The sequence below is a fragment of the Ictidomys tridecemlineatus genome, chromosome 1 (genome assembly GCF_052094955.1).
Source record: "Ictidomys tridecemlineatus isolate mIctTri1 chromosome 1, mIctTri1.hap1, whole genome shotgun sequence".
Lineage (NCBI taxonomy): Eukaryota > Metazoa > Chordata > Mammalia > Rodentia > Sciuridae > Ictidomys > Ictidomys tridecemlineatus.
Genome location: NC_135477.1, coordinates 52,084,234 through 52,105,693, shown reverse-complemented (window position 1 = coordinate 52,105,693; position 21,460 = coordinate 52,084,234). Strand labels below are relative to the sequence as shown.

The 21,460-nt window shown below is 54.1% G+C and overlaps 1 protein-coding gene and 1 pseudogene across 2 annotated transcripts; one reads left to right on the top strand and one right to left on the bottom strand.

Annotated features, from left to right (window-relative positions):
• Nucleotides 1–373: 373 nt before the first annotated feature.
• Nucleotides 374–966, bottom strand: LOC101957718 (large ribosomal subunit protein uL6 pseudogene; annotated as a pseudogene).
• A 2,434-nt stretch (nt 967–3,400) lies between these two features.
• Nucleotides 3,401–6,493, top strand: Fam241b (family with sequence similarity 241 member B). 2 transcript variants are annotated; one of them, XM_078041094.1, is made up of 3 exons: nt 3,401–3,521; nt 4,903–5,029; nt 5,711–6,493. In XM_078041094.1, the coding sequence occupies exons 2-3, from the start codon at nt 4,937–4,939 to the stop codon at nt 5,978–5,980; spliced, it is 363 nt and encodes a 120-aa protein (XP_077897220.1). In that variant the 5' UTR covers nt 3,401–3,521; nt 4,903–4,936; the 3' UTR covers nt 5,981–6,493. The 2 variants fall into 2 exon arrangements, with proteins under 2 accessions (XP_077897220.1, XP_040128738.1); XM_040272804.2 differs by lacking the exon at nt 3,401–3,521 and adding an exon at nt 3,542–3,814.
• The last annotated feature ends 14,967 nt before the right edge of the window (nt 6,494–21,460 follow it).

The following is a 21,460-nucleotide window of genomic DNA, read 5'->3' as shown; positions in this document are numbered from 1 at the left end:
GTGAGTTCAAAGCCAGCCTCAGCAACTTCTGTGATGTCCCAAGCAACTTGGAGAGACCCTGTCTCTAAATAAAATATAAAAAGTGCTGGGGATGTGGCTCAGTGGTTAGGCATCTTGGATGCAACCCCCGGTACTGAAGAAAAAAAAAAAAAAAGAAGAAGAAGATCTCTGAGCCTCAGTTTCTATCAATACGGGGGAAACAATGACACCTATCCTTCCTATTTTGTAATGAAGTGGTCTCTTTCTTTCTTTTTTTCTCTTTGAAAGGACACTAAAGTTTATTTAAGTCCAAAGTCAATAGAGATCTTTTATTGCATCACTGAAATATCAGATTAACTCCAGGACTCTTTCTGTGGCTGAACACGCTCAGATCTTATTCATCAGCCTGCTGAACTGTTCCTTTTTCAGAATCATAAATGCCATCCAAAATTTTTCCGATATTCTTGTTTTTCACTACAGGGGCTTGCTGACTTAAAAACGGCTGAATTTGAAACAAGTTCAACATCATTTCAAAACTTCAATGATTAATTCATCTTTCTGAGCTTGAGACACTGAACAAGCAACACCTGTCCTCATCCAAACCCTGCAAATGTATTTTTCATCCAAGAAATTTCAGATTTCAACAAAGAGACCCATTCTCCTGAATAACGACGTTAATGGGGATGTATGTGTACACATTCCTCATCTTTTAATGGAAGCCCAGCGTAACACCCTGATCATGTTCTCTACATGACCACAGATCACCCGAACAGTGGCCAGTTCCCTTCTATTTCCCCACCATTTGTCAACCCGTAGCCTCTTCCTTTTCTTTCCAAGGAGGCTGAGTTCTACATGGATATGACTGAAATCCCTCCAGAGGGTTCCTCTTGGGCCCTTCACAATAACTGTGCGTCCCTTCAGAGTAATATCAGGAATGTGGACATTTTCTGGAATGTCGACAGTGTGACTGCTGAGAATGGTGTTCATTCTCACAGTAGATGCAGCAAAGAGAATGCAGGGGTCTCCTTCTACTTCAGAAATGGAAAGGACTCTGCACATATAGGGGTCATTATATTTAGTACGGGGAACAATCGAGTTTGGGTGGAGGGACTCTGATTGGGTGGGAAAGGCCTTGAGTAGATAGACCTACCCAGGCAAAGCAGACCTCTGGTGATGAATTTCAGGAACAGGAGACCAGGTGGGCAGAGTTGAGGGAAGGAGTAGCTAAGGGGGTGCTGGGCTGGGTTTGAAGGGTTGCCCAAGCCCTTCCATGAGTTAGGTCTTGTTGGAGTAGACAGTGGGTGTTTAGCTTTTGCAGGTGTCTGACCTAAAGGATGTGTAGAGATGGCAAAAGTGATTCACAGCCTCCTAAGTTGGCTTTAATTGGTAACATTAGGCCTTTTCCTACTCCAATCAAATGGGATCACTCCCCTAGTTCTAAAGCTGTCCTTGACTTCTCGGAGACATGCTTCCTCCTCTGGACACTATGGTGTCCTCTGGCTGGACTGTAACTCTTTGGCAGCAGTTGTACCACACAGTCCTTCCTGGAAACATCCATGGTTTCCAGCTTGAACTTGCTGATTCCCTCAGCCCACAGAGGTCTTTTCCTCCTGTGGCTTCTGGGTTGTGTGCCCCACTGATGGGGCTCTGTTCATGGAAGGCAGTGGTTCTCAGCCCTAGCTGCTTATTGGAATGACACGAAAATTGGTTTTTAAAGTGTTTCCATGCCCACGTTGTATTTTAGATCAACAGCATTATCAGCTCTGGGGAAGGACCCTGGCATTGGGATGATTTCTAAAAATCCCAGGTAACTTCCATGTGTACAGTGGGTTTTGAGACTTCACAGCCAAGCACTGACAATTAGGCATTCTGCCTTGTGATCACTCCTTCCAGGTATGCACCGTGCACACCTGGGATACATCAGGGAACAGGAAGAAAGCAGTAGGATTTCAGTTTATATTTATTTTAAATCCTATTCTTTTTCAAAGTGCAAGCTTTACAGTCACTAACTGTCCTGGAACAGTAGTTATGATAACAACTGTGGGCAGCCCTTGAGCATTTACTGTGGCTGGGCTCTCATCTAAGCACTTTATGCTAAGAACTTAGCACTTTGCAAAAGCCAGATGAGGTGGGTACTGTTGTTAACTCCACTTTATAGATGAAGGAACTGAGCCCAGAAAGATTGATTACCTGGCCAAGATCACACCACACCCCTTAGCAGCCAAGCCAAGCCAGATTCAAATGCAAGTGGATTCCAGTACTCATCTTTTACCCACAATGCCAGTCTGCTTAAATAAATCATATGCAAACAGAACACAGATACTGGGGAGATCTGCACAGAATTTTTTATTAATAAGGTTTCCTAGGGCTGGGGATGTGGCTCAAGCGGTAGCACACTCGCCTGGCATGCGTTTCGGCCCGGGTTCGAGCCTCAGCACCACATACAAACAAAGATGTTGTGTCTGCCGAAAACTAAAAAATAAATATTAAAATTCTCTCTCTCTCTCTCTCTCTAAAAAAAAAAAAAAAGGTTTCCTAATCAAATAACTAAACTACAGATGGCAGACTGTGAGTCCTTGAGGCAAGCTTTAAAATCTCACTCTTTGTTCCGTCCACCCAGAGGCTAGCAGGCATGTGGGGTCCAATATATGATCAATAAATATGTGCACACTCCTGGAAATATCAGCTGACTGATAATCATGACTAACATTTATTATCAACTCTTGCCACATGCCAGGGACATCATACTTAATCTTCACAACAATCCTGTGAGGCTACAATTATATTCAATTTGCAAATTAGACACAGAGCAGCTAAGTAACTTGTCAGAGTCCAAAACTTGAATCCAGATTGTGGCATTTCACAGCTCACTGGGACCCACTGTGAACAGGTCCACAGGGTACGGTTCATGCAGGTGGCTGGGTTCAGAAACATCAGGATGGAGGCAGAAATAGACTATTTACTCCTTCCAGGTGGTTCTTTGGCCAGGCAGGCCCTTCTCTGTATGCTTAACAGGCAAACTCCTACCTGCCCTCAAATTCAGCTATGGTGGCCGGCTGTGGTGACCTCCGGGAAGCCTGCTGCAGTTAGTGGCACTGCCTGGCTGTCCATGCCTTCTCTTTTAGGCGCTCCCTAAAGGCAGGGCTGGGGCTTCCTCCAGGGAATCCACCGAGCAGGCTTGGCAAACCTGTGGGTGGGCTCGGCCAGTGTCCCCTTCCACCGCGGTTAGGGACATCCCATTCCCTGGGCTTTTCCTCTGTGGGCGCCATTCCCCTTTTCTCCTCTTCTTCGCCCACCTCCTTCCTCTTCTTCCTCCCAAGTGTCCTTTCCTCAACCTCCCTTCCTCCTCCTCCCTCTGCGCCCAGGGTGGCCCGCCCCCGGCCCGGCTCGGGGCTGCAGTTCTCCCTGCCGCCGACAGAGGGGGCCGCTGCGCAGCCGCGGGCCGCGCCCCTCCAGCGCGCGTTTCCTGTGAGGTCAGGTGGGAGGAAGCGGCCGGGAGCCGCCGAGTGGACGCCGCCGAGGCTCCGCAGCCGCGCACGCAGGTGGGTGTCGGCGCTGGGGGAGACGAGGGACCCGGCGCATCCCTCCTGGTCTCCCGGGCCTGGCCTCAGAGCCGGTGTCAGGCCCCGGAGGCCGCGCTCGGCGCCCGGCAGTGTCCCTCCGCCGCTGCAGCCCCCACCCGCCGCGTCGGTGCACCGAGGGCCAGCGCGCCAGGGCCCACCCAGCGGGGGCGGGATGACAAAGCACAAAGAGACAGCCGAGGACCACTACCCGCTTGGCCTGCACCCGGGCCAGCAGGCTTCAAAAAGAGGGCCCGCCGGTGCCAGCCACCGAGGCACGAGAACAGGGCTCTCATCCCCTTTGGGAGGGGGTGGCCCCGAGTGTTTCTGAGGGTTTAGGTGAAAATTGCGGCTCAGCTCTTCGGGAGAGGGGGAAATGGCCTTTGCACAGACTCGAGGAGGGGCGTGGAAGGGGTCCCAGCTCAGGGGCGCCCTTGGGGTCAGCAGAGCGGAGACCTCCCAGGGCCAATGGAGCCTCAAGCTCACCGTTTTGGAAAGGCTGGGCCCGGCCTCCCTTAGCAAAGGAAGGACCGTGTTACCAGACAGGTGAGGGGCAGGTAGGGGGCGTGTCCCTGCGCTGCAGAGGTCTGTCTTTCCCAGCCAGTGCTGGGGCGGTGTAGTGGCCAGTGTGATCGCCATTATGGTCTGTCGCCAGGCAGTGGACCTCAAGTAACCCTGAGTGGCCCAGATCTTTCAGGGGTTCCTGGCTGGAGAAGGCCCAGGTTCTTGGCGTTTGCTCCCAGGGGAGCAGCACCTGGGGCTCATTTTTGAATGGAAGGGGATTTGAGAGCTGGGGGGTCCTGGTACCCTGGACTCTGTTTCCCAAAGAAGACCCTGGCGCCCGGGGTGCTGCTTCATGTGCTCCCTCTGTTTGCTGCCTGGAGATGTAGGTGCCTCCACAGCTGCCCAAATGCCCCTGGGGCACCACTGTGCAATGGCTGTGCAGTACCTACCACAGGAACACTGTAGGCCTGACAGAGGTCAGCGGGGCTGGCCTGCTGCTGCTGGTCCTGGATCATAATAAAAGTCCCTTCTGCAGGAGTCCTTTCCGTGGTTTTCCTAGTGGACTCTGTGTCTGACAGATTTTTGTCCCACAAAAAATTTGTATTTATGTCTCCCCCTTTTATTAAGCAGACAGCACCTGCTCAGGGTGGGTGACCAGGTAAGCTCCCCTGGTGCAGCAGTCAGCTCTCAATCAATGGGAAATGTGTTTCCTTCAGGCTCTTTGAGGTCAGGGGAAAAATCATCCATTGGCCCTCAGGATCCTAGTGACAGATCACTAAGGGTTCAGGGCTAGTGGGGAGGAGGGACCTCTGGCCACATGGTTTCTTCCATCAGTCCCCACCCTGGCCATAAATTACAGGTGCCGCCCAGTAGGGACTCACAGCTCCTGGAGGATGGTGCGGATCTTGGCCAATGGGGAAATTGTTCAGGATGATGACCCCCGAGTGAGGACCACTACCTCGCAGAGAGGTAGCTCTCCTCGGCAGGTAAGCACCCATCCCCTGGGGCAGGGGAGCAGCTTGCCTTCTCCCTTGTTACTCCTTAGCTTCCAGAAGTCTCTCTTGCTGGTCTTTAGCCTTCTCTAGCCTGAAGCCCTCTTTGGAAAGAGCTGAGCTAGGGAGTGCAGAGGGTCAAGACAGTGGGCAAATGCTGTGGGTTTACTGCCCAGTCCCTGTCTCCCCAGTTCTCTCCCCTCTGGGCGATTTTCTCAGACTTTCCACCCAAGAGCTCTCTCTCCTCTCACCTGGCTAGTGAATCCTGCTGCAGTTGGTCTATTTTGAAAGTCTGTTGGATGGGAGAAAACCTGGAGAGTGAGGGGAAGAGTTGAGCCCATGGCCACAGAACTATTTTAAAGAAGGGAGTGCCCAAGAGCCGTGCCCATGCTGAGTAACCCCTGCCTGGTCACTTCTTGTCGTCTCTGTCCTGGGTGCCTTCTCCCCGGGCATTATATTGGGAATTCACACTGGCATTTTCTGTACTCTGAGAGCTTGTGATCCCATCGTTGAGAGTCTATGGGTGGCATCCAGGATTGCTAAGGAAGGAGGGAGTGGCCCACGGTGGCTGTCAAGGAGGGCAGGGCCCAGCCTGGAGTTCCCTCCTGGCTGGTGCCTCAGCTCCAGGACAGCCTTCTCTGGATTCATTTGTTTCTCTCTGTCTTCATCTTCCAGGGCTTTCTCAACAGGGGCCATGGTGTCCCCCCTGGGGGGACCGGCCCCCGCCCACAGCAGGCAGGTGCCAGGCTGGGGGCTGCCCAGTCTCCCTTCAATGACCTCAACCGGCAGCTGGTAAACATGGGCTTCCCCCAGTGGCATCTGGGCAACCATGCGGTGGAGCCGGTGACCTCCATCTTGCTGCTTTTCCTGCTCATGATGCTTGGTGTTCGTGGCCTCTTGCTGGTGGGCCTCGTGTACCTGGTGTCCCACCTGAGCCAGCGGTGACCTCGAGGGCTGACGGGGGTTGGTGTGTCGTTGAGAGGGACTTGCTGGGCCTTGGAGTTGGAGCAGGCATGTGGGGAGGGGACCATGGGTTTGGATTGCAGGTATGGTGAGTGGGACCATGGGTCAAGCCAGAGGCAGAGGGAGGCTCTAGTCTAGCATCCCCAAGCCTAGGCGGCCACCCTGGTTGTCTTGAGATGTTCGGGTGGTCTAGGGCCTCCATCAAGTGACACACAACCAGAACAAGACGTCCTCTTTCCAATTCTCTTTGATCCTTTCATGCCCAGAAGAAAGTCTTAACTTGGTGCCAATGTGTTGGAGGCCTCCGGGACCCGAGCTGCCTCCCCATGACTGGGGAGCAGTACTGGGGTCCAGGGCAGGTGGGAGAAGTTTCCAGACTTTTATAACACTGTTTTGTTTTAATGGTGTATTTTTATTGGCTACCTTTTATTTCTGATGAGGGGTACCGGCATTCTATTTATTGTGACATTTTCAATAAATAGATTTAAGTAGAAATGAGTCCCTGTAAAGAAATTTATTACTAACCATGCAGCTGCACAGATCTGGAAGGGATGGTGAAGGTGGCTGGGGGCAGCTGGGCCAGGGGTGCGGGGCGACCGCTGGCTGATGGACCTAGCCTCAGATTCCTCGCCCTCAGGATCCACTGTGTCCACTGGGGGAAGACACAGGATGGGGGCCCAGGGCTGGGGGAGGACTGGCGGGGAGGTGGACACTGGTCCCACCATTCCTGAGGCCTGTTGTGCTGCCCCAACAGAACTTTCTCCTGCAGGCGCCACATCCTTTGCTGCCCTTAAGGGGGTGGTGGCCTTTATCACAGACATTCCCTGGGGAGCTTCACGTCACAGAACAGGTCTCCTTTCTCAAATAATGTTGCCGTGTCTTCATTTGTTGGCAGTGATTGGGACATATGTTCCCTTTGTGATGGGCATGTGGGGTGGTGTCTGGCTTTCACCGTCCACTCTGGGGTCTGGGCAAGGGGAGGCTGGCTTGGCTAGTGTCCCAGATGCTTCTTGTGGCATCTCCTGCCCTGGCATGGCCACCTGCCACTCACCTGGACTCAGCTCCAGCTGAGCCAACGGTAGGGAATTCCTGCCGAGCGCCCGTGGCACCAGCTCCGCTCACCCCCAGCTCCCCTCGCCCTGAGCTTGTTTCTTTTCCCCTTTCACAGTGGACTCTCAATATAGAAGCGCCTCAGGGGCTGGGAATCACACTGGGGAGCACGTTCCTCAGGCCGCCTCTGCCCCAGATTCAGACTGGGCGGAGGCTCTGGCCTCTGTCTCCTCACTGGAAGGCAGGAGTGGGCGCTTTCTCCTCTCCCCACCCACCTCCCCACCGCATGCCGGGAACCCCAGCTGGGCTGCCTTGCAGACAGGAACCCCACCCAGAGGGCAGACTTGGGGGGTGGCTTCTGCTCCTCCAGGGCTGAGCCTCCGTGGGACCCATCTTCCTGGGCAGGGAGCTCCTGCTTGTCTGACTTTTGTTTTTTCCTGCCCAACCTCCGAGGAACAGCGGACCTTCTGGGACCTTTGTGCCACAAGTTTCAAGCCCTCGGTTCTCTAAGTTCTGCCTCTCTCCAGCTGGCCCTGGAGGTGGGGGCCACACTTCCATCTCCCCAGACAGAGGCAGACGCCAAGCCTGAGATCCTAAGAAACAGTGGCTACAGTTTTGCTACGTCTTCCAGCTCTCTGTCCCTGGGACCAGAACGTGCCAAAGGTACTAACTGGGACTGGCCCTGTGAGTCCAGGGGAGGCCACGGCATGGTGGCTGGAGCCTCTGCTCGCTGGATGCCTGACCTTGCTGACCTTGACCTCCCATTTCTGTGGCCAAGACAGCCTGTTTGCAGGCCCTGCTCTGCGCTCTGTAGTGCCCAACCTGGCACCCTTCACTCAGCCCCCTGAACGCTGGTTTCCTCGTCACTACCAGGGTTGACACTGTGGTCCTCCTGCCTCTCAGAGCCTTTTAAGAGGTCACCCAAAGCATGGAGGACAGGGCTGTGGAGATGATGACTGCACCAGTCCCTGAGCCTCCTTGCCCCACGGCTCCCAGGCCAGAGGCTTCAGCCCAGAGTGGCCACCATGTCCTGGGTACTTCGGGAACCCCTGGCTCTGGTAGTGCCAGGCTTTTGAGACTGGTGTCACCCTCCCCAGCTGTTGGTGAAGTGCAGCTGCTTCGCTCTGCTCCTGGGAGCTGAGGGGCTTGTTGCAAGTCCCTGGTGTCAGGATGGGGGGATGTTTGTTGATCATGTGCAGTGCCTGACCCCCACCAGTCACTTTATACCACCATATTGTCTCTCAAGCCTTTCGGAGTCCACCCTCTGGGACATTCCTCTATTTGGCCTCTGGCTAGACTCACACCCACCCTACCTGGAACCCAGTTACAGAGGCAGATTGCCAGCCCCCTCCTGCAGGGACCCCGACATCAGCACTGTGAGGCAGAAGGCATAGAGGGAGGTGCAGGGGCGTGGCTGCCACTGCCCAGCCAGTGGCCTCCTTACCGTCCTTGCTCCGCTGCAGTCAGGAGGGGGCTGCAGCCCTCTCTCCTGCATTTTTAAGTGTGTCACAATCCATGGCAAACTGAGGAGAGAAATCTCTTTGCAAGGGTCTGGGAAGGGCTGTGCTGGGGTGTGGTCCAGGGCAGGAGGGGAGGGGACACTGGCAAAGGCTCTGCTGCCAAAACCAGATGGAGAGCCAACCTGCAGCTGTCCGGCGGGCCTCCTCATGCTGCCACCCAGGCCCCAAAGGAGTGAAGAGAAAGTTCAAGACACAGAGGGTGAAGAGCTCCAGGGGCATTACAAAGGGAGCCGGTGTGGGTGTGGGTGGCAGTGTGGGTGTGGGTGGCGGTGATCCTCTGGTTGGGGCATGGAGGAGGGCTGAGACCAGATGGCTTTAGGGACCAGAGAGTGGAAGGAAGAAGCAGAAGCTGCTCAAGATGAAGCCTGAGAGCAGCTTCATAGCAATGCCCAAAGCAGCCGGGCAGGGCAGCACAGGGCTGGGGCAGGGACAGCGGACTGGTCTCCACTCACCTTGCTACCCGCTCTGCCCTCTTGGAGTGCAGGGTTCCTATTCCCAGCTCCATCTCTTGTCAACCAGAGACCTCAGGCACGTCCCATCATCTCCCTGGCGCTCCGGGTCCACCTGCCTTCAGGGTGGAAGATCGAGGGTTATCACTCATCAGTTATCACTCATCAGTTCCAAAGCCACAAAGCAGTGGTCCTAAGAGTTAAAATTATTTTAAGGCAACTTGCATTATATTTATTTTAAATTCACATTATACATTATTTTATAAAGGAGGCCTCATATCCCTCTGATAAATGCCAAAGCCAGCAAACTCACCATTTCTAGTAGGTGTTCACACAAGTAAGTCCGGGATGGATAAAATGGCTCTCTCGCATCAGGGTGTCCAAGGTTTAAGCCCGAAGCCTGCTTTCTTTGTTTAAAAAGCTTCTTACAAGGACTTTTTAGAAGGGTGTTGAAGGCTCTCTAGCACCTTACCCAGACACTCCTGGATGGGCTCAGGGTACTGGAGAGAAACGAGGGAAGTGACTTTCTTTCTGGGTGACTCGGAGCCGTCTGTGAGCCGCCCTCCTCACCCTGTCAGTCCTCACAGCGTCCCCTGAGCTGGGAAGCTCTGCGTGATCCTTGTCAAGCTGTTTAAAACAATTTAGTCTCCTTAAGGCATCTTCATGGACCAGGGATCAGGCCGTGCCTGTGTAGACAGAGAAGAGTCTCCCTCCCTCCAGGTCCCTGCACCCATCCCCCTCCATCCTGCCACTGCTGTTCTTAGTGTCTTCTAAGTCCTTCTGGAACTCAGTTATTCAAATGTGAGCAAACATGAATCTTCTCATTTTTATCATTTTTTAATACACATCGTAGAATATCAGACACCTTTTTCTGGCCCCTCACTTTTCTTTTCTCTTGGCAACATGCCCTGGACACATTTCATACTGAGGAGCTTCAGAGTTGTCCCTTGTTTGGTCTCAGCAGTCATCTGTCCCATGGGAGGTGTCTTGGTTGACCCCCGAGGGCCTTGGCAGTGTGAGCCCTGGCCACTCCGTGGGTGGATCCTGACAGAAATGCCTTCACTTTTCCAGGGACCAAGGGGGAAGCTCCTGGGAGGTTTAACTGAGTCCCAGGCCCGTCCCCCAGAAACACGTGGGTGCCAGAAGAAGTTGACCAAGCAGTGGCCTTGGAAGTTTCCGCCTGCTTGGTTTCCTGTCCCCATAGCAGTCAGGGTGTGATTTCTGCCCTCACCTGAAAGCTGCCCTCCTGTCATGCTGCACCCCAAAGAGGGCCGGGGACCCTTAACCACGCTGACAGCGGTGACCCTCTCCAGGCCAGTTTCTAGAGGTTTTCTGCAGGCCCCTTCCTGCTCTAGAATGCAGAGATACTGGCTACTGGCCCAGCCTTGCCTAAAGGAGTGTTTTTGTTTGGGTATCAGAGATGGAACTCAGGGGCATTTGATCAGTGAGCCACATCCTCAGCCCTGTTTTGAATTTTATTTAGAGACAAGGTCTCACTGAGTTACTTAGTGCCTCCATGTTGCTGAGGCTGGCTTTGAACTCCTTGATCCTCCTGCCTCAGCGTTCCCAGACTCTGGGATTACAGGTATGCACCACCGTGACCAGATAAAGCAGTGTTTAATAGACTGCTGTGGTCTAGCTGGGCATTGCCAGTGTTGCAGCGCCCCTTCCTCCGCCACCCTAATTTTGATGAATATCTGGATTAAAGGAGTTAAGGGAAGACACAAAGAGTGACCCACACAGGTCTTTAGCTGTGAACGGGCTGATAAATAGATTCCCTTGTACACCAAACCAGGAGACCCCAGCCAATTTGGCTTGTGGACCTGAGAGTTTGGAAAGTTAGCCCATGGCGCCACCTGGTGGACTATCTGGGTGGAAGCAGGACGTCCCTCCAAGGACCATCTCCTCCTCCTGCCCCAGGCCAGAGCTCTTCTCAGCCAGCCTGGGGTTGCCCTGACTTCCTAAGTTCCGTGATGATACTGCTGCAAGGTTTCTGGTGGTGAGTGTGAGCAGTTCCACAGTCATCCCTCACTGCGGCCTCGTCTGGGCCAAGCCTCATGCCAGGAATATTCACAGGCTGCATTTCAACTTCTTGCAAACAAATAGATGTCTTTCCCTTTTGATAGATGGACTGAGACTCACATAGATGAGTATAACGTATATATGGTTGCAGAGATGGTGGGCAGCATATTGGGGACCTGCCACACCAGTCCCCAGCAAACCATGAATCTGGGAGCCTTAGGGATGGAGTGTGGCTGGGGACCCCTGGAGAAGGATCTGTCATGGGTCACTGGGATTGTTTTCAACTGCCTTTTGGTATTTAAGTGTTCAGTTCAGGAGACAGGATGAGAAATGTTAGATTTGGTTATTTTTTAATCTCAGGGTCCCTGGTGTCCTATGACCCCTGCAGAGGGACTTGCTGACTCTTTAAGATGGGGTGCCTTCTAGGAGGTGGCAGGGATGGTATAATGCCTAGTATAATGCCCCCTATCCCTCCTCACATACTCACGGGTTTCCTGTGATAAATGTGACATGTGTGACATGGTTGTCATTCATGACTTGTCTACGGCAGGAGGCAAGGAGCAGGCAAATCAGGAAGTCTCTCACTTGCTCTTGGTGCCTTTGGGCGAGTTAGTTACTGTGCCTCAACTTCCTCATCTGTGAAGTGGGGACAGCGTGTGACATAGGGTGGTGGTTAGGTCCAGATGAGAGACCCTGGCACAGAGCAAGCACTGTGTGGCATGGTTGGTATCCAACTGCTTCTCACAGCACCCACCAGTGAACACTGGCTGCCCTGTGTCAAGGAGATTTAAAATACAAGTTGCTTTTGAAATTCTGGAAGAAAAACAATTGACAAATTTCCCAGAATGGCTGCTTGTTAGTGTTCTGCAATTAAGACATTTCCCTCTGGGGCTGTGGCCTGTGAGAAACCCTCAGCGGCCTTTTGCAGCTCAGCTCACCCTGGGGATCCACCTTCTTCTGATGAAGTAACCAAAGCGTGGATGCCGTTAGCAGGGAATGGGCCAGACACTGTGTCCAGGCAGTGTGCACAGGACTTCCACATATTGTGCCCCTTAAATTGTCCTATGGATAAAATAAGACTCAGAGCAGCCAGACAACAGACCTGAACTAGCCCAGTTAGTAAGTGGCAGGATTTCCTCCCAGGCCCCTCTGTTGCCCACGTCTTGGGTCCCCCCTTGACATCACGCTCTCCGTCAGGGTCAGCTGGAGCCAGCCCCAGGGAGCCTCTGTCACAGGAAGGCACTTCTTCCTGGGTTTGAGCCCTTCAGCTCTTGCTCAGCTGGGCCCTGTCCTTGGCTGTGTCCCCAGACATCTCTATGAATGGCTCAAGTTCCTGCCCTAGATTTACGTCTGCCTTGATTTGTCCAACGAATCCCGTCTCCTACCAGCTCCTTCCCGGTCAGTTAAGCTAACTCAACCCAAAGCTGCTGAGCCTCCCTTCCATAAGGAAAGCCCTGTGCTGGGCCAGGGTCCCCATAGGCTAATGGCAGTGGTGGCATGTTCATTACCAGCTCCAGCTGAATGATTCAGAGCTTTCTGAGGTCAAAGACAAAAAAAAAATAAGGAAACAACCAAAGTTCTCAAGATAAATGTCATTTCTCCTTCACATAAAAGTCAGGAGTAGACAGTACAGAGGAGGTGAGACTCCCTCCCACATTCCCAGGGATGGAGGCCTCTCTTACCAGAGCTCTGTCTGTGGTCCCAAAAGGCTGAGAGGTTCCAGCCAGTGCTCCTATCAGGAGGAAGGAGGAAGAGGCAGATTTATCCTCTCTGACCACTCAGAGCAGGTCATCTCCCTGGTCACATGCTCCTTGGCACCTTTTCTTCCCCTCAGAAGAGTCGCTCATTTCTCTGTGGCCTCATTGGTTTGTCTGTCCACCACTCTTACTTGCCTCCCAGCTGACTGGATGCCCCAGGCGGTCCTTCACCAGATCTGTTTTCTCCGTTGTTCTATCCCTGCTGTCCAGCCCAGCTCTTGGCATATAGTGTGTCTTCAAGAAATAGTGACTGTAACCAATGTGAATCTGCAATCTGTATACGGGGTAAAAATGGGAGTTCATAACCCACCTGAATCAAATGTATGAAATATGATATGTCAAGAGCATTGTAATGTTTTGAACAACCAATAAAAAAAAAAGAAAAGAAAAAAGAAATAGTGACTTATGAAAGGGACAACCGAGATTGCACCCTATACCTTCTCTGACGATCATGACGACCCAGTTGGCCTGGCCCTGGTCCAGGCTCTTCTGTATGGAGTCTCTGATGATGAGTCTGCCACAAGCTGGGCCTTTGCTGAGGGTTTTGGGTGTGTGACCTCATTTAAGCCTCAGAAGAACCCTGAGAGGTGGACCTTGCTCTTATCTCCACTCAGCAAGTGGGAAAACGGAACAAGCAGGGCAGCTGGGATTTGAACTCAGCATCCCCAGCTCAAAGCCTCTGTTCACTTACTTCCCGCCTTTCTGGGATTGCAGGAGGCCTGTGATGCCCTCCAGGCCTCCTGTTCTGCAGCCCTGGCCCCTTGATCTCCAGCAGACAGCTCTCTTGCTTGTGAAATATTCAGTTCCAGACACTCAGCAAGCACTGTGCATCCATGCATCTCCGCGGTGGCTCCTCTCCTGCAAACCACAGATGAAGCTCCTTTCTGTGCGGAAGGGCCGTGCACCCACCTGGACTGGGAGAACACTGCTTCTCCGGCTCTCCTTCTCCTCTCACTTACCTCTTGGAGTCCTGGTGGGTACAGGGGCTCTTTCAGACTACAGAGAATGGGTAGATGGCACTGCAGTAGTCAGGGGCCTGCAGGACTCTCTTTCAGGAGTGCTTGCGGTGGGGGGGGGGAGTCTTCACCCCCCGCTGAGAGGGCCTGCTTGGCTAAGGGAAGGTGATGGGGACCTCATGCCCTCCTGCACCTCGCTCCCTTGGACCACATGGCGCTTACAGAGCCCTGGCCCTCAGGACAGTACTGAAAGTCCAGTGGAGGGAGAGGGGCTTTGGCCCTCCCATCAGACTCACCAGAATCCTGCAGAGAGGGACTGAATGTTGGCTGGAGGCAAGGTTCTCAGAGACTATGTAAGCTGTAAAGAGCCCCAGGGGTGATTGCTTCCAAACTTCCATGACACAGACATACAGTGAGGCCCCCAGAGGCCAGGGCCTGAGGGAACCCCGTGGCTGACCATTGCCAGAGCTGGCACTGGCTCTTCATGCCAGATACGCCCTGTGGCTTGCTTGACTGAAGCATTTATCTGGCACACAGGCCATGTGAGGAGGGCTTGGAGGAGGGTCTAGTGTGACACCTGTCTTGAAGAGTTAGTTCCCTGAGGTTCTGGCATGGATGGCTGGGACCAGCCAATTCTGTCACTGCTGACTTGCTTCCAGTAGCTACCAGCAGGTGGCGCTAGACACCCAATTGCCACTTAGCTTCCAGAAAAAGGGAGGGCAAACTGGTGGCTGGGAGCAATTAGGGCAGGAGACAGGCTTCAGTGCCCAGCTTCCAATCACCTCCTCTCTGACACACCTGTGCTTCAGCACCCAGGGGCAGAGGAGGGAAGGGAAGCCCAGCATTGGGTTTATTGGGTTCCTCTGGACCAGTTGTGTGGTCAGCACACAGGTATCCCGGGTACTCTGTTTTTTCAACTTGAATAAATGACAGCCAGAGATGGAACGCAGTGGAATAGGTGGGCGCCTCAACCCCCTGAGACTCCACCTAGACCCCAGCTGGAGCCTCGTCACCCCACTCTGTGCGCATGGGCACACTCCCTCACTTGGCACACAGAGCACTTCCTGCCAGGCCGACTGGTTCCTGGGAACATGACCCCTTTCCTCCTCTTTCCTTTTCTCTCCCTCTGTCTTCCTCCCTCCTCTCTTCCCTCCGCTCTCCCAAGCCTTGCTCTCACCCCACCCCAGTTCCCCCAGGGACCCTACAGGTCTAGCCCCGCTCCCAACACCTCATCTGCAAAGGCAAACAGGAACCAATACCAGTGGGTTTCTAGGATGCAGTTTCCATGGCAACGGTGCATCTTCTGCTCCATGGTGCTCAGCCCTGGGCAGGTTGCCGTGGAGACTCACCTCATTGAAGAGTGATTTGTGGGGCTGTTTTTCTTCTTTACTTCATCTCCTTCCTTCTTTCTAGAAATGCTACCAGCCCAAACGGCTTTTCCCCACTCACGGGGAAGCTGGAAGCTTCTTCCCCCAGCCTCACAGAGGCCTGGAGAGCATCTCCATAGCACGAGTTTCCCTAGGTAGCCCTCATGCCTTGGAGATGCAGGAGGCACCTCTAAAGGCCAGCTGAGGGGTCACCACGGAGAAGCAGGTTGGTGGACCCAGTGTCCACCTTTTGTGCCCTGAATGCCTGTGGAGGCCCTCGAGTCGATGCAGGAAGTTAGTGGACAGCAACCCCAAGACTGTCAGCAGCCATTTCTTCAAGCGTCTTGGTGGCTGGAGAGAAGGTGGGAGACAGTCAGAGGGGCTGCAGGGAGAAAGGTCAGGGGAACCCAGGAAAGAGCTGGGGAAAGGGACAGTGAGGGGGGGAGATGGGGAGCCTAGGGAAGGGCAGGCGGCCCAAGCCCACGGAAAGCCAGGCCCTGAAGCCATGGCAGGAGGCCTCTGGTGCTAATGACCTTTATAAATCACTCAGCAACCCCAAACCCAAAGCAGGCCTCCCCTTCTCTGCCAAGTAGAGAATCTGTTTGACGACATACAAACGCATTAAGCACGTTGTAGCTCTCTTTCCCCTCAAGTTGAAAACCATTACAATAATTAATTAAGGCAGGAGATTAATTAAAGAATCGTTTTCCCCCATTCTCCCCAAATAGATCAATCAGGGGGTGGAGGAACATGTGCTAGCTGCAGACAGAAGGAGGGGGCTCTCGGGGAGGCATTTACAGGCACAGCTAGACACAAAGGACACCTTGGGGGGGGCTCAGGGGACCTGCAGGGAGGCCCCTGGGGGCTGGGAAGCTCCTGTGCTCCCAAGGCCCTGTGGTCAGCTTCCCCTCCTGACTTGCACAGCAGGAGGTCTTCGGCACCATGGAAACAGGCCTGAGGGGCCAGGAAGGAAGAGTGGCCCTCACTCCTGTATTCTCTTGGAGTGTGTGACAGGCCACAGCTCCCTGGGGCTGTCTAGGTGAGCAGGGTCAAGGCCTCCAGAGAGCTTTCCACCAGCCTGGTCTCCTCTGCTGCCGAGTCCCAGCCTGAAACGCTGCACAGTGGGGCAACCATCCTGGTGAGCAGCCTGACACCTGTGTGTGGATGTGCCATCCTGGTACAGGACAGGGTAGCGGGCCTCAGGCTGAGGACTGTCAGTCTTTCAGGTAACTTCTTTCATTCTGCCAAAGTCTGAGATCTCAGGGACTCCTCCTCTCTCCCCGCTCTGCTCCCTCTGCCTGCACTGTCCTCCTCCTTCCACCAGCCTGCCTGCAGCTTCACTTCTAAGATTCTTTTTTTTTTTTTTTTTTTGGTACTCTCAGGGGATTGAACTCAGAGACTCTCAACCACTGAGTCACCTCCCCAGCCCTATTTTGTACTTTATTTAGAGAGAGGGTCTCACTGAGTTGCTTAGTGCCTCATCATTGCTGCGGCTGGCTTTGAACTCATGATCCTCCTGCCTCAGCCTCCCGAGTTGCTGGGATCACAGGCGTGCGCCACCGCGCTTGGCTTTCTGAGAATTCTTTCTATAACGTAATGTGTTTCTGTGTGACATTTTCAGCAACCACCCCCCCCCCAGTCCCCAGCCACTGTTCCTTGAATGGGCCCATTGAAGAATCACCCAGGTTAAGTGCGTCATCTCCTCCAGCTGTTTTCCAGCGGCGGTGCTATCAGGATGGAGACATGAAACACGTACGTGATATATTAGGTGGACAGGGCAGAATAAAAGCACACTCATAACTTTTACACACCAAACATAAAATGGTTCAAAGAGAAACGTGTCTATACCAAGAGGGAGGGAAAGGAATCCCCAGCGCTATAAAAGGGGCTTGTGTCTGTGGGTCTGATGGCTGTTTTATGAGTGTGTGTGTGTGTGTGTGTGTGTGTGTGTGTGTGTGTGTGTGTGTGTGTTGGGAGGCAGCTGTGAGGACAAATGCAAAGTAAACTCATGACTTTTCTAAAGAAAAATGAAGCCCCAACATGCCCTGGCAGTGATGGATTCTTTACTTCTTTGTTTATTTTTAAAATAAATGTGTTTATTTGCAGTGCTGGGGAGGGAACCCAGCGCCCCAGTCTGCGAGGCAAGCCCCCCACCCCAGCCACAGCCCAGGCCAGTGGGTGCGGATTCTGAAGGCCACAGATTCTGACAGGGTCCTGTGGGGAAGGGGCCTTGGGGCTAGCCGCCCTCCGGTCAAAGCCCCACGTTTTAGTCAGCTTTTTCTCTGCTGTGTCCCAAGGACCTGGTAAGAGCAATTAGAGGAGGAAAAGTTTATCTGGAGACTCATGGTTTCTGGGGCCTCAGTCCACACAGGGCCGGCTCCACTCCTCAGGGCTGGAGGTGAGGCAGAACATCATGGCGGAAGAGTGTGGAGGAGGAGAGCAGCTCCAGACGGGCACCTGGAACCAGAGGGAGAGCTCTACTCACCAGGGACAAAGTATAGACCCCAAAGGCACAAACCCAGTGTCCGTCACCTGCTCTCAGTCACGCCCGGTTCATCCCTATCAGGGGATTGATTGACAGCCCGTCACTTCACCTCCAAACCTTCTTGCATTGTGTCACACTCGAGCTTCTGGGGACACCTCATCAAAACCGTAACACCTCGACAAGCTGTGACCTTTCAGGACAAAGGCCAGAATCAGAATGGGGTTGGCAAAGTGGGTTCTGTACTCCGTCTCATGGCCACCAGAAGCCAGCTCCTGTCCTTCGCCATCAGCTACCTCGGGCCAATCTCTCCTTGGACACAGATGGGGTTTGTCACAGGGTTTGTCCCTGTGTAGTTCTAAAGGTTCTACCTGGATGTCAGCTCCACCCTGAAAAAACTCCCTCAAGCTCGGACTTCCCTCCCTGGCCATGGTCAGGGTTCGGAGCCCAGAGAGGCCCACCCAGAGGATGCAGCAGCCCCTCCGCCTGCCCCTTGCCTTCCTGCTGAGAAGCCCTACATGGGAAGCACAGGAGCCGGGCTATGGCCTCGCTGGCCTTGGGGTGGCCGAGGGAGGGCGGGTTGGACTCCAAGTCAGGACCAGGACGTGGACCCTAGCCCGCTTACCCAAGCACTTCAGCCAGTTCTCCATCATGGAGACGGACACCCAAGACAATCGAAGTGCAGGGAGCAAAGGTTCATGTTGGCTCCTGGGATTTCAGTCCCTGGTCACTTAGCTCCATCCCCTGGGGCCTGAGCAGGGCGGTGCGTCCTGCTGGGAACACGCGGTGGAGGAGCACTCTCCTTATGGCGGCCAGATGCAAAAAGTGGTCAGATGCAAGTAGGGGTGGGATTCCCCCATCCAGGCACCCCTGAGGACCTAATTCCCTTCCACTAGACCTCATCTCCTAAAGGTTGCACCCCCACAGAATCGCAGATTGGGGACCAAACCGTAACCACATGGTCTCCCGGGACCCTGCAGAGGGAAACCATTGCCCGAGCCTGGCGGGACCCTGCCCAGAGTGCCAAAGGCTTCCCTGTACTCCCGCCCTGTCCCCTCGCCCTGTCCCTGCTGCTCCTGCCCTCTGGGCCTGCAAGGAGCCAGGCCATCTGCTGGGCATCCTGTCACTTCCTTCTCAAATCCCAAGTGCAAGGTTCCCGATGGCCCCTGCCTTGGGGCTAGCTGGCCTTGACCTCCAATTGGCAAAACAAAGCTTTGGTGGGACAGTTGTCCAACATGTGTCGCCTTGAGGAGGAGCAGGAAGGACCCTCACCCTCGAGCCCCTGGGGGTCTCTTGTGCTCTGACCCAGTTTCCACCAGTAACCCGGGGGGGGGGGTGCAGGTTTACACAGCTGGGTGGAGGGACAGGTCTGGGAAGCGGCCCCATGACCGTCTCTGGGTCCCCATACAGTCCCTGTGTGATGAATGCTTTCTTGCATGTGTTTTTAGGCCCTGATCCATGGGCTGGCGGAGTCTGGGAGCTGGTCTTGGATTCTTGCTGCCCTGCTTGCTAGGACAGGCCGGGCAAGGCCCAAGTGGCTGGGGGAAGCTGCAGATTTCCTGTGGCGGGTGGAACCCCAGGGATGAGAACATAGCAGGGAGGTGGCACAGTGTGGTGGAGTGTCCTGCGTCCCATCTGGAGAGCCAGCCCTCCTGGGAACTGAGTGTGATGAGCCTGCTCCCTGGGGTTTCCTCCAGGGCAGGAAGAACACTTTGATCCTTGCCTGAGGCTCTTTTTAGCCCCAGAGTCTGGGCTTGTGATGTGCCCAACACCGTGAGCTGCCGGGTTTCCTGCGGCTGTCCCGAGATCTCTGGGGCATCATGGCTGCTGTGACTGGGCCAGGGAGGGACCACATTGATGTCCACCCCGCTCTGAAGGGAAATGCACATCTCCTCCCACCTGGGCCAGAGCAGGAAGTGTAGGAGGTGAGGCCGTCACCCGCTTCCTGCAGTCATAGGTCTTTTCTTCCCCTCAGTTAACACGCGGGTTTCCCAAATTAAGAAATCAGGCAAGGAAAAGAATCTGCACATAGATTTTAGGGGACAAACAGGAAGCTGTTGTGGCCTCTTTGGGCAGAGAGACATTCATTTCGTGAGAGTCCTGCTCTGGGTGGTTTTGTCCAGGTTTTGTGGATGCACGGTGGTGCCTGAGGACCTGGGGTCAAGCCCTGAGACAACAGGGGACACGCAGACCCAGCCACAGACCAGATGCAGTCGGCTTCCAAGGAGCTCAAGGTCGAATGTGCAGGCAGGAAAGGCAACACCCATTATTACAACCTCACAGCCGCAGGGAGGCAGGAGACAGATTCTTGGGAACTCGGAGTGAGGGCCACCAGCTGCAGAGTAGAGTGAGGGCAGATGGATGGGCTTTTGCCACTGTTGGTGTCTCCGTGGGCCACCTGCCTCTCCTGCACGTAGTCTTCATGCTGAGGACACGGGGACTCTGCTGCAGCTCAGGGGGCAATGAAGCCTGTTGGCTGAAGCCAGCCAGCACACGACAATCCCTGGCCACAGCTGTGGGCTTCTGGGTGGACATCTGGTCCATGCAGAATGATCTCAGGACTTCTGCTTTGATTGCTGACAGATGGGTTTTCTCTCTCTGTGAGGGATAAGTATGCAGCAGGGGGAAATTCTGGAAGCCACCTTGAGACCACAGGGAAGGCAGCCTTAGGATAAAAATTATTTCATGAAGGGCAGGGAAGTGAAAGAAAGAAATTGGGTCCTTGGTGACATTTTTGAGCCCCTGGGTCAAACCAGTCCTGAAATCTACTCTATCTCTGATGTAAGTGAATGTGAATAACACATTCACCTTCTGTGGATGGTATATTCCTTTTTTGTTTAACCCATTTTGAGATGACTTTGTGGTTGTCACTTCCTGCACAGAATCCTAGGCCACGTAGGCTCTTGCTCCCTGACCAAGCTGACACTTGAGATGGAACCAGAAGTTCTAGAATGCTCTAAAGCCCTCTTTCCAGCAAATATGTACAGAGCAGTGATCATATGGCAGGTCCTTGGCAGGATACAGGGACACATAAAGGATGAGATGTGGTCCACTAGACCCTGTTGAAGCTCACACCTCGAGATGTTCCTGACGGGCAACCTGCCTGTTGAACCAGGGGAGGCCTGGAGGCTTGGTGCCCCTAGAGAGGACCCCTCAGCTGGGGGGGGTCAGTGGGGACGGCCCTCCCTCCACCTTCTTTGGAGCATGTCCTCCTGCCCAGCCAGCCGTTGCTCACGTGGGACTAGGCCCAGCCACCAGTCTTCCTTCCTTCCACCAACAGTGATTGGTTCAAGATGGCGTCTGACTCCAAGCCTGAGAAGGGTAGTGTCACCCAGGCCTTTTCTGGAGCCTTGGCGTGGCGGAGAGGATAGACCATTAGTAGACCCTGGGGTCACCCTAGGGTTCCTGCCAGACCACAGAAACTCTGGCCGCAGCGTGCTGGGTTTGGAGGACACAGACCCCTCCTGTTGGGCTGTGCTGAGCTTATCCTGACGAGCCCTGCTATGGCAGCTCTGAGCAGGGGGCCTCGGGGTGCTCTTGGGTTCTCACCCACGGGTGCTGCTGAGAAGCTCAGTGATATCCTGTTCCAGGCTCAAGTCCCACTGGGGAGCACTGGAAGAGCTGGCGGAGCTCTCGTGTCCTGCTGCCTCTGCCCTCTCTGCACCACGTCCAGGACCTCCCCTCGACCCTGTCCAGCTTCTCAGCCTGGTTTAGCATCTTGGCATTAAGGTGTGAAAGCATGAGGATGCTGGGCTCCAAGTGGACAGGGGTCTGCCCTCCTGGGTGGGTTGTTACTGTGGAAAAGGGGGCCCAGCTTCTGGCCCTGCAAGACTCTGGATGCTGGAACTCACTTCCAACT